Below are 16,433 nucleotides of genomic sequence, written 5' to 3'. Positions count from 1 at the left end.
CTTGCTAATTAATTTTTGCCACTTCTCTGCCAAGGTAGACTCTCAGAAGTATGGGTTAAACCCATACTCCACCCGTCAAGAAGGGAAAGGAGAGAGAGATTCCAGTTGTGCAACCAATCCCCAGTTTAAGGGGATCCGTTTGGGAAGAGGTTGTTGCTAATTTTTTTGTTTCCTGATGCTGTATTTATGATTTAATATTTCTCCTGCTTCCTTCACTTTCTTTTCCCCAGAGAAGCTTAGCCAGCTTCTCCAGCACTGTGTAAAAATCATAGGAAATTTGTGGGTCTCCTTTTTCCACCCTTGTACTAACCTAATCCAAAAATAATCACTCCTGTAAATTCCAAATAAAAACTTCCTTGCAACTGGGGGATAGTCCATCCAGACCCCAACTTCACAGCTCCTCCTCCTTTAGCGGATTAGACCTCCCCTAAGTAGAATCTCCAGAGATCTGGGGGTTCCTGTTTCAGTTTCAACTCCACTTCCCTGTGTGAACTGGGGAAATATCAGAGTTTTTAAAGTCTCAGTTCCAGTTCTTGCAATAATGGAGCTCTCAGCACTCCCTTCTCCATTTGCTGTGTGTGTTTGGATGGTTTGGTCTTCAGGCCTGCCAGAGCCATGGTCCCATCTCAGAAGGTTCCATCACTGATCTCCAGCCAAAGCCCCAAGCCTTAAACAAGTGCAGGGAAAGTTCAGATCCAGCAGCAAGTGAGAAACTCAGCGTTTGGAGATGCGCACCAGGACTGCAATTATTCTCTTCTTTCTTTTAATGATCTTGCAGGAGCTGATTACTGCCTGGTATATTGGCTTCCTGTGCCTCATCCTGGCCTCTTTCCTGGTGTACTTGGCCGAGAAGGGAGAAAATGAGCACTTTGATACATACGCAGATGCACTCTGGTGGGGTCTGGTAAGTAATTTCCATAGAGCAGCTGCTGGTTATTAAAATAAAATGCCCATTAACCCTCCATCTTCTATCACTTACGTGAGGTATCGACTTAGAGAGTGCTTAGTTAACATTTTGATTAAATGGCTTCAGGCTGTTCCATTTAGCTCTTTTTCTTATATAAACCTCATAGAAATTGTTAGGGGATCACATTTCTGAATTAGCTGGAGCTGCAGGGGAACAGAGAACTCTGCTCCCAGTCGTGGGATTGAGCTCTGTCGTGACAGAGGTGGGCCAGAGAGAAATCCTGCGCCACAGGGTGCTTTGATCATTGTTTTGACAAGTATTGCTGTCCTTTAATTATTTAAATTGCACTTGGGCGAGGTGCTGTTGAGCACGCTGGAATAAATTTCATAAAATTCATAGGGCCTAAGTAGCAGAAAGACTCCAGCGGGGCGAGCGGTCCCCGTCACATCTCTGCTGAAAGGGCAGTACTTGTGGTTTGCTGTGCGTGTGCATGTGAATTATTGGATTACCCCATTAACAAAGAGAGAATTAATGACGTTCTAATCTTCTTGCGTTATTGTTCTTCTGCTCCATCACTAGTTTGGCCTTGATTACAAAGCATGTAATGAAAATCCCCGATCTGATCAAATCCCAATAACAGGCTTGGGGAGGAATCGGCTGATCAAGCAGCTCCTCCATTCCAACAAAGGGAAAGAGGCAGTAAATTGCTTTTCAAGCCCCTTAGTTAGGAGAGAAAAATAAAAACAAAGCCCAATTTGACATAACGAGAAAATAAACAATGAGAGAAAAGTGACAGCCCAGATTAGAGCTCAGTCTGGGGAAAACCATGGGCAGATTTATCCCTTCTGCTCCTGAGACTGTTTTGCCACTGAGAAGTTCAGAAAAAAAATTGAGCTTCATTAAAATAAACAGTTTTTGTCAGAGTCCAGCTCATGGGTCCAATATGAGCAGATGTTGAGAGATGACATAAATCAAATTTCAGGTTCAGAAGCTCATCCTTTGGTTGATCTTAGTGTATCCAACACTTGTTGTTTATAGAAATTGCAAAAACACTGTAAACCAGCTTTGCAGTGATTATGGAGAGAGCCTTGCTCCGACTCTGTGTTTCAGCAAGGATTAGCCACATTGATGCATTTTTTAACCGCTTGATCAAAATAGCATCTAATTGATAAGGCTTTTAGTGGGCCCAATTAAAAGGCACTTTGAGATCCTACTTCCATTTGTGTAAAAGTGATTTTTTATTCTAAATTGAATGCGTGTTTCCAATGCCACATCAGCATGGTGTCAGCTCCCATCTGTGGGGGCAGTTCTGTCCTTGGAGGCTGTGTGACAGGAGTGCCTTTGGGATCAGAAGTCTCGAAGATGTTTCTGATCAGACCATCCCTCTCTGCCTTGCCCTGCCAGTCCCAGGCTCTCCAGATCCTCTTGGAAGCCCTGGGGAAATAGCCAGCATTTCCCACTAGTGATGTCCATGGGCTCAAGTGTCTTCCCCTGCAGCTGGAAATTCAGGAGACTCTGTTTCCAACAAAACTCTCAGGTCCTTCCCCAAAATACGGACAGCAGCTTGCCATCTCGCTCTTGGTGCATTGCAATAGCACAAGCCCCATCCCTAAATGAGGTGCTGTGAAGGAGCCATAATTCATCCTTTCAGCCTAACAGGCTCGTTCTAGATAGGGGAGTGGAGACCAGCTGATGGGCACTTCTGGGAAGGTTGGGAATAAACAGCAGCAGATCTCTGTGCAATGCAAATAGCTTTCCTGAGCTGCTGAAGGGGGTTTGGGGAAACGGTGCTGGTTCGCTTCCCCTGCCGAAGGCACAGCCCCTGCTGGGGGAGGTTCCGAGCTGCCGCCAGCCTCTGCACCAGATGGCAGCTCTCTCTGTGACAGCAAAAGGCACCAAAACGCTCCCAACTGGTGTGAAACCCAGCAGGTGAGCAGGGAGGGTATTGGGGTGTCTCTGCATCCCATGGAGCTGCCCGTCCCTGCTGGTGCCCCAGGTCCCCGAGCCGCACCATGCCTTGGGCAGCTCAGGGCACGCAGTGACCCGGCTCCTCCTTGTGCCACTCAGCTGTTGAGTGAGTTCTGGCTGGGTTGTTTCAGTTTTAAGGCTGTCTGACCAAGGGCTGGGCACTGATCTCCTCCCTGCAGATCACCCTCACCACCATCGGCTACGGGGACAAGTATCCACAGACCTGGAACGGGCGGCTGCTGGCGGCGACCTTCACACTCATCGGCGTCTCCTTCTTTGCCCTTCCTGCCGTAAGTGTGGGGTGCTGAGCTCACCTGAGTCTTGTCCCCACCCACTAGAGCTGGTGGCACTCTAACAGCCACAACGTGATGCACTCAGACACCTCCTGACTGTGATGCTCTGTGTTTTGGTTATCAAAAAATGAGGGAGAAAAAGAGAAAACCTGTTTGAATATCCACAACTTGAGCATCGTGTGCATAAACAAATGGGATGGGTATTTTCAATTTGGCTCTGCACAAATATTTATGGAGGCAATAAAAAGCATTTTTTCCCCCAGAAGGCTGTTCCTTGGGGTAATTTAAGATGAAAGAGAGTGGGTTTAAGGAGGATATTAAGAAGAAATCCTTCCCTGTGAGGGTGGTGGGGCTCTGGTACAGGTTGCCCCGAGAAACTGTGGGTGCCCCATCCCTGGAAGTGTCCTAGGCCAGATTGGATGGGGCTTGGAGCAACCTGGGATAGTGGAAGGTGTCCCTGCCCATGGCAGGGGGTTGGAATGAGATGAGCTTTAAGGTCCCTTACAACCCAATGCAGTCTGTTATTCTGCAATTACACCATTTCAGCAAATTCCCCCTGTCCCTTTGGCAGTGCATTTCAGTGTGTTGCAGGATCTGGATTCCTATGGGGATAATCTGCTGAATGCCAGCACCATGGGGTTCTTTTGTGTTTTATCAGTTGGCTGGAGGTAGTTTGGGAAAATCTGCTATTCCAGTGAGTGCCAGCAAAGTTTGCTACCCCTTGGAGAGTGTCTACCACAGCTGCTGGGATGGAGGCTCCTTCCTTCCTCTATGTTTGAACCAAAAAATGAGCCAGGAAAAAACCTTTGGAGGGAAAGCTGGCCACAGTTTTTAAGTGGAAGCTTAGCTAAAGCCCTGCTAGTTGTGAATTGTTGTTCTTTTCCCCAGGGCATCTTGGGTTCGGGATTTGCTCTGAAGGTGCAAGAGCAGCATCGACAAAAACACTTTGAGAAGAGGCGAAACCCAGCAGCGGGCCTTATCCAGGTGAGGGTCACATCCATGAAGCCTTGTGGTTACAGCATCCTGGTTTTGGGGAGCTTCATAGACTTTTAGAAGATAGGGAGGAGACAAATGGAGCCGTGTGTGTAAGGTGTGAGACAGCAGCTGGTGACTGGTTTTGTCTGGGAATAAATGCCAGGAAATCAAGCATGGGAAAACAGCATATGTGGTAGGGAATCTAGAGAGAAAAGGGATGGAATTCAGCAAACAGCCAGCTCAGCAAGACAAATGCATTAGGACAGTCTGTTTTCACCCTTTTTTTCTCCCCAAAGAGAATATTTATCCTGATATAGAGGTACAGTTGGGAGCATTTTCTTCACGAGAACAGATGTCCGTGCAGAAGGCCGGCCTTGGTGTACATCTTGGAGAATTGAAATTAGTCATTTTACATTCCCCTGCTCCTCTCTCTCTCCACATTTTTCACTTCTTAATGAGCAGCAACACCCATCCTGACCTTAGCCTGGCAGTGAATGCCTGGGACCCACAGCTTTTTTAACTGGGCTCACGTGTCAGGAGTATCATGGTACCACCCCAAGTCTGTCACTTACCAAACCAAGGAGAAGGCAGAGGGCTGGATCCATCCCGTAGGACTTGGTGTTGGTTGAGTGGTTCTGGCCATGCCTGGGTGCACAATCTCACTGGGTTTTCTCCTGCGCAGGCGGCTTGGAGATTTTATGCCACCAACCTGTCCCGGACAGACCTGCACTCCACCTGGCAGTACTACGAACGCACCGTCACCGTCCCCATGTACAGGTACCTCCTCCTCCAGCTTCCTCCTCCACTGCCTTCCTCGTGATGCCACTGTCTCCATAGTTATTTTTTGTTATCTGAATATATAATTTTGCTTATTTACTTAATTTTTTTTTGGTTGAAAATGTTGGTATATGCTTTTACTTTTGAAGGGGTTTTTTTGCTTTGTATTTTTTCATTGTTTTTCTTTTTGACTTGATTTTAATTTCTGTGTTGCTTTGTGTTTTGTTTTTTTTTTTTCTTTTTCTTCCCATGTCTTTGTGTGTGTACATGCTCTTCTTTTCACCTTTATTTCTCCACGCCTGCTGGTAGTTGCATTGTGTTGTGACAGTTGCCGTGCCCAGGTGTGAAGACCTCCCTCCAAGCTGCCCTGGATCATAGGTAAACACCATCCTCACCCTACCTGCAGCTCCTCGTGCCCCTTCAGGCTCTCCTTGCTGGTCCAAATGGTCTCTAATGGTCCTTCTGCCTTTCAGCAAACTTCTCTCCCACCCTTGACCAGCTCGGCACTCTCCCAGGTCCATTTTCCCTGGGTCCTCCTTTCCTTTCTTTTCCTTTTTTTATCTCTAAGAGGAGGAAAACTAACTCCGGATTCAGGGAGCGCTTTCCCATTTCTTGTATCTCATTTATCCATCCCAGGGTGTTGACACAAGCAGGGAATGACGTTGGGACCATGATGGATGAGGCTGCTGAACACCAGAGTGTTTTAGCAGCATCCACCTGCCTTGCAGGTTTTTTTACTGCAGGTAAAACCTGCAGTAAAACCAGGCAGGTTTTTAAGGTGAAACCACACAGGTTAGAGCAGTGCTGTGGAAATTCACAGAGTCCTGGGGTTTGGAGCTTCATGGAGCTGGGGACAGAGTCCCGTGCCATGCCTCCCAGGCCTCCAGGACATGGGGCAGCACCATGTTCTTCATGTCGCCTTTGGTCCTGGTGGCTTCCTCAGAAGCTAAAGGGCACAATGTTCTATTCATTTTCACCCCACACCCCCCTGTATCCTGGGCATGGCCATGTGCTCCTTCCTGGTGTATTTTTAGAGGCTGTCCATGACTCTCTGGGTTTGTAGAATGGTTGTATATGTTTGTTAGATATTCCTGTAGCTCTGTGGGGTTTTGTTGGGTGTCATGGGGCTCCCTGTGCCCCATCTCCCCGCTCCCACACAGGGCTGTGGCCCAGCACTGGGCTGTGCCACTGCAGGAATAATCCCTTCCTGTTTTCTGTATTACTGGTGCCTTCTAGCCCTCAGGCAGGCAGCCTGGATATATTTCCTGGGGTAAGCTTTAGCCTGTATTTCAAACACAGCAGCCAGCCTCTTAACCCATCATAAAAACCCGTGGGAAGTCCCATTGTTGTGGTCAGTAAGTTCTCATTGGATTCATTCCCAGTGTGTGTCTGATTGGTTGCTTTTTCCCCTAGAAATTTATGAACTGAGTTGAAGATTGTGTCTAAAAAACCCCAAAACAACAACAAGAACAACCCAACAGAACAGAACAAAGCTGTTTTCCAATAGCATTAAACCCAGCCATTGAAACTCTCCCTCCCAGTACCTGACCTTCTGGCTGTACCTTTGCAGCACTGCCTGGGGTCGGCTACTGGAGAGGATGAGGACGGAGCTTGGCCCAAAATCCACTGCAAAATGCAGGCACTCAGGGCTTGTTTTCAGTGGACTTTGCCAGATTTTACTGCTCTTTGAAATACTGAACTTGCCATGCAGCCAGACATGCAGTGACACCCTTTTGATTACCTGCTACACAATCCCCTTGTTAAAACCTGTATTTCCACAGAGCTAATATGCAGGAAGAAATCTGAGCTGAAGATCTCCAGAAAAGGCTAAATAGAAACTCTGGGGAGGAGAAAGAGAAAAAAAATTGTAGTTTGGAGAGCCTGCTTATCTTGAGTGAGAAGCCAGGACAGATTTGTAGCAGGGTTGTAGCAGTTTTGCTGGCTGCTGCTGTGGGTGCTACTCAGCCCCACACAGCAGTGTCACCCTGGGCTTCCTTAGGAATGGATTTCTCTGGACTCTCAGCTTCTGCCTTAAATTCCAGCTCCTGTTTGTGCACAGATCAAGTGAACATCACCTGGGCAAATGAGCCGTGGGTGCACCAATGGATTCAGCCCTCAATGAAATTGGTTCTTTTTCACCAAAAAAGCAGTGAACCCCTTCTGACTATATTTTGAATGCTGTCAAATAAATTAAGTGGATTTTTTTAAAAGAAGGGAGTAACTGTATGTTCTGGCTGCAGCTTGCATCACTCACACTGACCATCTCTCCTTGCCTCCCCACTTCCCCAAGCCAGCTGGCAGGCACTGGCAGCCCTGTGCTGCTGCTGGTGCTGCTGCAGCCATAGCAGCATGTCAAGCCCAGCAGCCCCTTAAGGCCATGGTTGCTGACATGTGGCTGCAGTGCACAGTGTGGTTTGGAAGTGGGCTGGAGGAGCACAGAATCCCTCTCTCTGGTGCCCGGGGATGATCTGCAGTCACCACTACCTCGGCATCCTTTCTGCTCAACACTGAACTGCTTATTCCTCATAGCAGGAGCCTGTGCCATTAGCTCATCTCTCTTCCCAAGGCATCTCTGGAAAGGCTTGGCTGCTTGATATGAGAAAATTGTTACACATGCCTTGGAGGAGCTCACGTGGCTCCAGAGCATCACTCCAATCACTGCAGTAGAGCTACTCTGATTTGTTTGGGGGAAAATATGGTGGCCTCTGAGAGAATCCCAGATTTCATCTCTAAATCCAGAATGTGGCAGAACCAAATTCTGAAATATGCACAAGCTTCTGTGTGTGCAGGTGTGGTTTGGGTTGTGATGCACGAGTTGGCTTGGTGCACCCAGACATCATAAATAACCTGTTCTGCATCAGCCACTGGATTTATTGGAAAAAAAATCTGCTCTTATTGTCACTCATGAGAGCAGGGCCTTGATCTGAACCACTGTCATATATTGGCCTTCACTAAGAAAATCAAACCCATGGGCACACCCTGCCTCTTCAGCAGCCCAGCCCAGGGAGTGCCTGGCTGGTGGGGCCGAGGGCTGTGGATGTCCCATGGAAGGTCTCTGGGAGGCCCCCACACTTTCCCTGCCCCGTGGTGCCCATTTGCTCTCGGAGCAAGGTGCAAGCTGCCTGTCCCCGAGGGTGACACGGGCGTGCCGTGGCTCCTGAGCCAGCCACAGCAGGAGCCAGCTCAGTCCACGCTCCTGTGCTCACCTGTGAGCCTGCCCACAGCATCTGCTCCCGGGGACGCACTTCGTTCATATGCTAATTTTCTTTATTCTGTTTCTTTCCCCCTCTCCTCCACCCCAACTTCTCCCCCCTGTTTTTCTTTCTCTTACCCCTTTGGTTTTCTTTGGTGAAAACACTTGAAAAGCACGCAAACGCAAACGTATGGTGCCTCCAGGTATGAAGTGCATGTGACTCTGAAAGTGTGTGTCATGTCACTCCTTGTTCTTCATTTGGGACTGTAACGTGCAAAGCCTTGAATTAAAACCAAACCAAACAAAACAAAAACAACAAAAAAAGACAGAAGCCTTTGAAGATGAGTTTTTCCCAAGGAATGAGTGAAAGCCCAAAGCAGACGCGCCCTCCTGCTGCTACAGACTAACCCCCTGCACCTCCATGTACATTTTAGCTATTGGTACACACAAGTGTTGGGAAATGGCCAAAATGATGATGTGAGGGAGGAGAATGGGAGCGTGCTTGATAAGCTTGCTTTGTTAAGGATGATTTCTTGATGGTCTTTCCAACCTCCCCTGAACCATGCAATGCTTAACAAGAAAACATCCCCATGCATCTTCCACTTCCCTCTGCCCTCACTCCCGTGTGTTCCCTCTCTCCAGCCCTCTTCTCCCATCTCTCATTGTGTCATTTATCTGGCTCTGAGCTGCAGGAGTTGTGCCCACCTGGTAATGCCGGCTTTGAGTTTGCTGGTGTGGTGGCGCCGCAGGGCACATCAGTGGTAGCACAGAATAAAGCCTCCAGAGCAGCTGTGCCTGCTTTTGAGGGTAAAACTTGGAGAAGAGAAAGATTTGGGATGCTAAACTGATATGATCATTCATTTCTTTGAGTAAACCAATCTGATTTTTTGGTGAAAGCGTGCTTCATCTCAGCAGGACTTTTCCATTTCAGTTTTTAGTTCCAAGACCCACCTAGGGCTAAGCAGTTATTAGCCGCAGTTATTAGCCACAGTTATTCAATCTGAGACTTAACCTTTTGGGATCAATCCAAATGCAAAGTCCTGGATGTGGTTGTGTAAGATTTATGATAAATAATATTATCTCAAGTTCTGCAGAAGGAAGTAGATTTGCAAATCACGGGCGTATTTTATATTAGATGGGTATCTGAAGGTGTAGTCAAGTTAATATTTTAAGATGGGGAATAAATGGCTTGTATTTCAAGACTGCAGGCCAAGCTCTGTTCTTAGAGCAGTTTAAATCCTCACTAGATGCAGTAATGCCACTAGAGCTGATGTGATTTAGTGTCTGATTTCGAAACCCGGTTCCAGTTTTCACAGATGCAAGTTTTACAGCCTTAGTAAATCACACTTACTGCTCTGTGTGCTTAATTTATAACAAATTGCATCAATGAACTGCAAAGTTTAATATTAAGAATATATTTCCCTGTTGTGCTGAACAACAGCCTGTTTTGAGAATCAGACATTTTTCTACTACTGGGAGAGGAATAAGAATGTGCCCCTTCCATTCCATTTGTTCTAATGAAGTATTTTATAAGCACCATAAATGTTCTCAGTCATGAAAAATAGCTTCAGTTGGAGACATAAAGTCATGGTTAGGGCAAAAATTGGCTGCTCATAGGAACTCCAGCACTGCATGGAGGCTCATTTAGGTTCCCATCCCATTCCAGCGCCCATCTCCTTGTCACTGTCTCCTTAATTGTTCATCCTGGGACTGTTCAAAAAAATCATCGTGGCGTCGCGTGCGTGTCGTGGTGTGTCTGCACAGCTCCCACTGTGTTGTGTGCTGCTGCCCTCCTCGTGTTGTGGGGTTCTGGTGGTGTCCTGGCCCGAGGCATGACCTCCCTCCTGTCCCCTAATGCTTGAAAAGTTCTCTGTGCTCCCAGGAACAGCGGATCCGCCTTTCCCTGTGGATATGGGAGCCAGCACCTGGAGTTAGTGTGGCCTTTCTCTGTGCTGTACTGGGAGGGGTGGTGGAGGCAACTGGGGGGGACCTGCAGCAGCTCAGAAGTGTTGCTGTGGTGGGTGGCATGAGCTGTGTGTGTCCCGTGGTGTGCAGATCCCTCAGCCAGCTCCCCCTTAACCGGAACGCGCTTCCCTTGCTAACCAGTGACACACGGACCAGGAGGAGAGAGAGAAAATGTGAGGAGCCCCAGAGAGAGGTTCCTTCTGCACCTGGCGCAGTGTCACCTGTGTCCCCTGAGCCCTGGGCACACACCAGGGCAGGGTGCCGTGCATCCAGCATTCCACAGCGAAGCTCAATTCAAGAGCTGCGCAGAGTTCTGCCTCTGTTTTTTTGTTTTTTATGGTTCTGGAGAAATGGTGTGGTGTAGTAGCTGCTCCCCAAGCTGCTCTTCCAGTGATAGGTTGGGCTGAGCACTTAGTTGAGATGAAATTTCAGGTCAATACATGTGTAAGCTTTCACCCGTTTTTAATAATAATTTTTTCAGTAAAATACTGGTTATTTCCACCTCATGTTCACCAGGCCCATGAAGCAGCCACAGAAATGGTGAATCTCTGGGTTTCTTGTGTGTCTGTACTTCCTCATGGAAGCAAATGTGGTGGCCCAAGAGGTGGCCACCTTCAGCACACTGCACACCATGGGCTGATGCCAAAGAAATAGTTCCTTTTGGAATCCTGAATCCTCCAGTCTTTTGAGCTAACGAGCTCCTCAGCTGAGACTAGCACCAGTGAAAACCCCAGATTTGCAATCCCAGCTGGAGAAAGTGGGGCAATTTTCCTCTCTTCTGCTGGGTATGGACCTCCCTGAGGAGTTAATTCACCAAGGAAGAGTTGTGCACCCTTCATTACCTGCTGAGTACACCCTGTGCTGGATTTTGTGCACCACCTCTCCCAACCTGGAATGCATCTCCAAACCCCATGGTGTGTTTGAAGGGAGGTGACAGCCCAGCACTCACGCACGGCTCCACTGCATCAAGGTCAGCTCCTTCCTGATGTCTGGAATGAAGAGGATCATTAATTCAGCAGATCAGGATGTGCTTTTCTCTGGATGGAAGCGACTGGGGAGCCGAGCCAAAATTTTGCAGACCTATTTTTATTCTTTTCTCCATACTTAGAATTGGAAAATTTTCTGATTGCCTCAGTCTTGTGAGCAGAAAATCTCTGCTGAACCACTGTGGTTTTGAGGATAGGTTTTGTGCCTGCAGAGAAGAGGCTCTTCCAGTTGAGTTGGGTTGTTTTTTGGTTAAAGTGTGAAATTATTGGTCTCATCGTGGCTGAAAAAATGTGGGCATGAATACCTCTCCCTTTATTTTATTAGAAGCCTCATTTCTTAGTGTCCCACTGACACCTCCAGCCTATGTTTCTCTTGGTTGAAAATCTGGCTGGGAATATCAATATTAAATATTTGTGGAGCAAGCCCTGATCTCCCAGGTTCTCAGGGAAAAACCCTAAAAATGGATGTGGAGCTAATTCCATGGCTTTTAGGCACAAAAGCAGGATAGGCCACAGGAAGTTTGTTCATTGGATTTTTAATTTTTACCAGGATTCCCATTGTCAGGGTTTTTTTGTGGGGTTTTTTTGGTTTGTTTTTTTTTAACTGAGAAGAGATGGAAGCCCTGTGGTTTCTGGAAGGCAGTGACACAAGATTTTGTCTCATTTTGGGGCAAAATCTGACATGAAGAGTAGGGAATTGGTTAAACTTGACCCTGGAGCATGCTGCTGTTTCTCCTGGGATGTTCCCAACCCCAGATCCTTGTTTTCTCTGCTCCACAAGCTGCTCCTTCCCATGCCTTCCCACATTCCCAAGAGCAGCAGGGTTGAGTTTTCCTGTTTTCCCCCAAAGCTGGAGTTTCTCTCCATTTAGCAATGCCAACCTGCCAGAATACAGCTCTGCCAAAACACCACTGGGCTGCCCAGGAAGCCTGGCAGCTGCTTGGTTTCGGGGAGGTTCAAAATCCAGTGGTGCAGACAAGTTTCTCTCTCTCTCTTGCTGTCACTTTCTCTCTCTTACCCCACTGCTCTGCCTTAGGACACTGTTGGAAGTAGCAGCCAAACCCCTCTCCATCCTTCCTGAGCTGTCCCCCAGCTGCAGTTGGTGGCACAAAGCTGGTTCTGGTTGAAAGGATGGGGCAGCAGGGGAAGTTGCCGAGACAGGAGGCTCTGGGATCAGCTCTGTCTGGATATTAATGCTCTTTGTTTTCTCCCTCTAGACTCATCCCTCCTCTGAACCAGCTGGAGCTCCTGAGGAACCTGAAGAGCAAGTCGGGACTGACATTCAGGTTAGCAGCAGAGTTAAGAGTTTGGAACGCACACACTTTGCAATATTTTTCCTTTTTTTCCTTTTTCCTTTCTTCCTTCCTGCCTTTTGCATATGGACATCCTTGAAGATGAAAGAGGTTTGACAGCTGGTCCCACATGTGTCACTCAGTGACCTCCTCCCTACCCCTCTCCCGCGCTCTACATGAATTCCTTCAGCCTAACTTGGCTCTGGAGCAATGTCACGGTGCTTGACTGGCAACTCAAAGTCGTAGTCTCAAAGGGGCTGATGGAGGTAGTGATCCCAGTTTTCCTCTGACCTTTCTGCTCCTCACCACACTCAGAGGACACTCAGGCCCATGATGTGTTAATTCATTTTCTGTTCCCTCCAGTGACGGTAGGCAAGGTTGCAGCAGTGAGACACTTCTGCTAAATTGGCTGTGACAAGGTTTACATGAATCCCCCAGAAGAGTGAGAGTCCTGCACCTTCACCCTCTGCTTGGGAGGGACAATTCTTGGGAGTTTTGAGCAGTCAAGGCTGCCCTGTTGGTGAATGGGGAGGTGCAGACCCTGGGAGGGATGGAGAGGTGCCAGTGGGCGTTGGGGCCAGCTGGGAGATGTGGGATGGGGCCTGCCCTGAGCTGTGTGCCTCCATAAAAAATACACCCTGGGGTCAGCCTGAAAATTTTAAAATGTGAGTATGTGAGGTAGGGACTGAGGCTGGGCTTCCAAGCTTTTCTGAGCAAGAAGCAGAGGGTGGAAAAGAGATTTTTATTAGTCTCTCCAGGCTGCTGCCTTTAGCTGACGGAGAGGGGTCAGGCTCTGCAGGTCTCAGTGGTCGCTGCTGAGCAGTGGCAGGGCCAGGGCTGGTGCAGCATCACACTCAGAGGACACCTCTGTTAGGGCAGGCAGAGTTGTGTCTGCTGAGAAACACGGTCTGCTCCCTCTCTGGGGGGCTGCAGGGGCAGGGCTGGTCGAGGCCCCCACTAAACACCATTCCCCAGTGTAGGAGTTGTGAATCAGAGCAGCTGAAGGCAGAGCAGGTTTTCCTCATTGCTGGAGGGAAATACCACCACAGTGCCTGCTCAGGGAAGGTGAGGGGTATTTTTCAGTGTGGCCTCAGCATGGCTTGCAGTGTCCTGGCTGCCCTTTTGTAGGCATTCAGCTCACTTTGTCATCAATGTTTTTCTGAGGGCAATCCAGTTTTGGATCTCAATACGAAACTGTAAACACAGACTGTGGTGTCCCGCTCCCTCCATGTCGCCTTTGCCATCTACTTTGGTAAAGTAGCTGCCAAAGGCTCTGGAGGCATAAACCCCAGCTGAGGTGTCAGGATGCCAGGGCAGGGGTCCATGCTCCTTCCCACCCATGTCCAACCCCAGCACCTGGCGTGAATCCATGCATTCAGAGATCTGACACAAGCTCTGTCCCAGTGGCCAGGGAGGAAAAGCGAATGCATTGAGGTCATGGGAGCCATTCAAACACTTCCCCATGTGCAGAAACATGAGGGCAGTGCATTTCCAAAGGAAGGGGGCCGCTCTCTGAGCCCACAGAAGTCCTCCTGTGCTCACACAAATCACACGACCCTCAGGTGTCTCAGTGGTGCGGAGCCACAAGGATGGGTTGCGGTGAAATCTACAACCCTGTGCGTTGTATGTGTCTTCTCTGAGGTTGTGTGAGTCTCCAGTGATCTTCTGTCCGGGCCAGAAACTCCAGGAATTAAGTGCTCCTTTCCCTTTCTTCTGTCCACAACTTCCACTTAGTTGTATTGTTTGGTATTGTCGTTTCGTTATGTTTTAACAGTGAAGCAGCAACATCTTTTGCCACCTGACACCATGCTAATGTACTATTGCTTCTGTTTAAAGGAAAGAGCAGCAGCCCGAACCATCGCCAAGGTCTGTATCACTGCCAACACGCCATGCCCATGCATTCCCTGTAGATTTCTATGTGTGTGAGTGTGTGTACCATGTCGTGGCACCATCGAGGGAAGCATTCCTAGGTATTACTGTGCTTTTCCTGTGCTGTGCAGTCCGATGTATCTACGTGTATGCTGGACCTTAAATCATACCTTCCTTCCAGTCTGCCTCGGGCTGGAGCTGCAGGGTAGCGAGGCTGGGGGGGTTACAGAGAGTGGTGGCAGCAGAGGCAGAGCTGGCAGACACTCACTGGGATGATAACAGGGCTTTGAGTTACGCTTCTTTGTTTTATTTTGTTGCTGGGGTCGTAGCTGAGTCACTCGGTATAATGCAGGCTCAACGCGTGCCCAGGGGCAGGTGACACTCTGCCTGTGTCTCTGTCACCCGTGCTGGGCAGAGGTGACACTCTGCCTGTGTCTCTGTCACCTGTGCTGGGCAGAGGTGACGTGGGGAGCACGAAGCCATCGCCACGTCACCGCATCAGCAACTTCTCCTGAGCTCCTCTGGCTGCAGGGCACGGCGTGGACCTGCGGCTCCGTGGGACACAGGAGGGCTCTCTGGCACGGCACGAGGTGGCATGGCAGAGACACGCTTTGTCCACCCCACTCCCTGGGGAGGAAGCACATTCCCTGCTCCATCTTCCCTCCACGCCTTGAGCCCACGGTGCAGAGCGTGCTCTGGATCGTGGCGAGCACCTTCCAAGGGCAGCCCTAAATCTCACTGGTGGTAGAGCTTTTCTCCATTCACAACTCCCAGGGAAAGCAGCAGGGCTGGTGTTTGGGATACTTCTGGGACACTCTTCATCCACTTAGAAGTATTTAATTCTGGGATTTTTATTTTTTTTTTTTGTCCTATATTTTCCAGGTCTTTTAAAAAACATTTTTGGAACTGAATCACTTTTTTTTTTTCTTAGCTGATGAGACATAAACTCACTGGTGATCAGTGGAGATCATCTGCTTGGCTTTCAGATCTTCCATCTCATTCCTCAAAACAAGCCTAAATTTCGTAAACAATGAATACATTTTTCAGAAGTACAGCTAGAGCCTGGAATTCTGCAGATGTACCTCTCTGCCATGCCTCTTAGCTTATAAGAGGCCAGAAACTAATTTTTCCTTGGCATGAAAGCCAACCAGAGATATCTGGGTAGATATACTGCTGACTAAAGGGTGGAAAATTTCATCTTTCCTTCCTTCCTTCTCCCTCTCTCCCCCCCTTTTTTTTTCCCTGTCATTCATTTGAGCTTTACTTTGCAAGCAGAACCTTTGTAGCACTCCATCTACTTTCCTGCCAAATAACCCAAATCTCCAAGATCATGTTTCAACTATCCAGATTTTTTTTTTTTTCTGCTTGAGGTCCTAAGTGTAGCTCGAGTGAAGGCAGCCTCCATCCAGCATTATTAAAGCAGGGAGTGTTACTTAGGGACGGCTCTCTGGGAGCAGACCAAGGCTGAAATCTTGTCTGAAATCTGCCTGTGGCATCAGGAGGGTCAGAATTTCATCTCAGGGTCTGGCTGCTCCGCTGCCCTGCTTCAGCCAGCAAGAGACTTCAGATGCATCAAAGGGTAAATCCACATTTCTTACAGTGCAATGAGAAAAAAAAAAAATCCCTGTTCAGCCCCATCAGCTCCATAGCTAGGGAAATTTGACATCTGACCTTACAAGGTGACATGTAACCTTACAGGGTTACACCAGCCATCATCCCTGCAATCCAATGAGACTAGCTAGATTTCTGAGTCACTAGCCTTATTTCTAGTTTTTGAATCTCGGTCCTGTCTTGCAGGGTTCATATTTATTTACTTGAAACCTGAAGTTGAGTACAATATTTCTTCGCAGAAGTTGCAGGTTTTTCCCTGATCATTTTTTACCTTCTCAACCTTATGTCACAGAAAGAAATAAAAATAGTCCTTCCCTGTCCTTTTTCAGAGTATTTTTTACTATTTATAGATCCTTCATCAGAGTAATTTCCAGGTGCTGTTTCCTGCTCCTGTGGTGCATCTGTCTCTTGTGACTCTGATGGGTCTTGTTGCAAAACCGCAGCCCAAGGAGTGTTTAAGCTGAGGGTCTGCAGCTGCTGTGCAGAGCTGTAGAGTTTATTCCACATCGTTCAGTTCTGCTGCCATGGCAGCACCAAAGCTCCTTCCTTCTGTTCTCTTAGGACAATACCAATCCTGCCTGTTCCCACGTCCTTTTC

The 16,433-nt window shown here is 48.2% G+C and overlaps 1 protein-coding gene across 1 annotated transcript in view; it reads left to right on the top strand.

Moving 5' to 3' along the window:
* KCNQ2 (potassium voltage-gated channel subfamily Q member 2) overlaps positions 1 to 16,433 on the top strand; it is a 75,319-nt gene that overhangs the window by 26,664 nt on the left and 32,222 nt on the right. Inside the window, exons 5-11 of the mRNA XM_066198657.1 lie at positions 779 to 904; positions 3,055 to 3,165; positions 4,057 to 4,152; positions 4,826 to 4,920; positions 8,287 to 8,316; positions 12,282 to 12,350; positions 14,193 to 14,222. Of these exons, the coding sequence (XP_066054754.1) occupies positions 779 to 904; positions 3,055 to 3,165; positions 4,057 to 4,152; positions 4,826 to 4,920; positions 8,287 to 8,316; positions 12,282 to 12,350; positions 14,193 to 14,222 (557 nt within the window). The remainder of the gene's footprint in view (positions 1 to 778; positions 905 to 3,054; positions 3,166 to 4,056; positions 4,153 to 4,825; positions 4,921 to 8,286; positions 8,317 to 12,281; positions 12,351 to 14,192; positions 14,223 to 16,433) is intronic.

The sequence above is a fragment of the Chamaea fasciata genome, unplaced genomic scaffold (genome assembly GCF_029207755.1).
Source record: "Chamaea fasciata isolate MVZ Bird 193981 ecotype frontalis unplaced genomic scaffold, bChaFas1.0.hap1 SCAF_17, whole genome shotgun sequence".
Taxonomy (NCBI): domain Eukaryota; kingdom Metazoa; phylum Chordata; class Aves; order Passeriformes; family Sylviidae; genus Chamaea; species Chamaea fasciata.
This window is presented reverse-complemented; position numbering and strand designations above follow the sequence as displayed.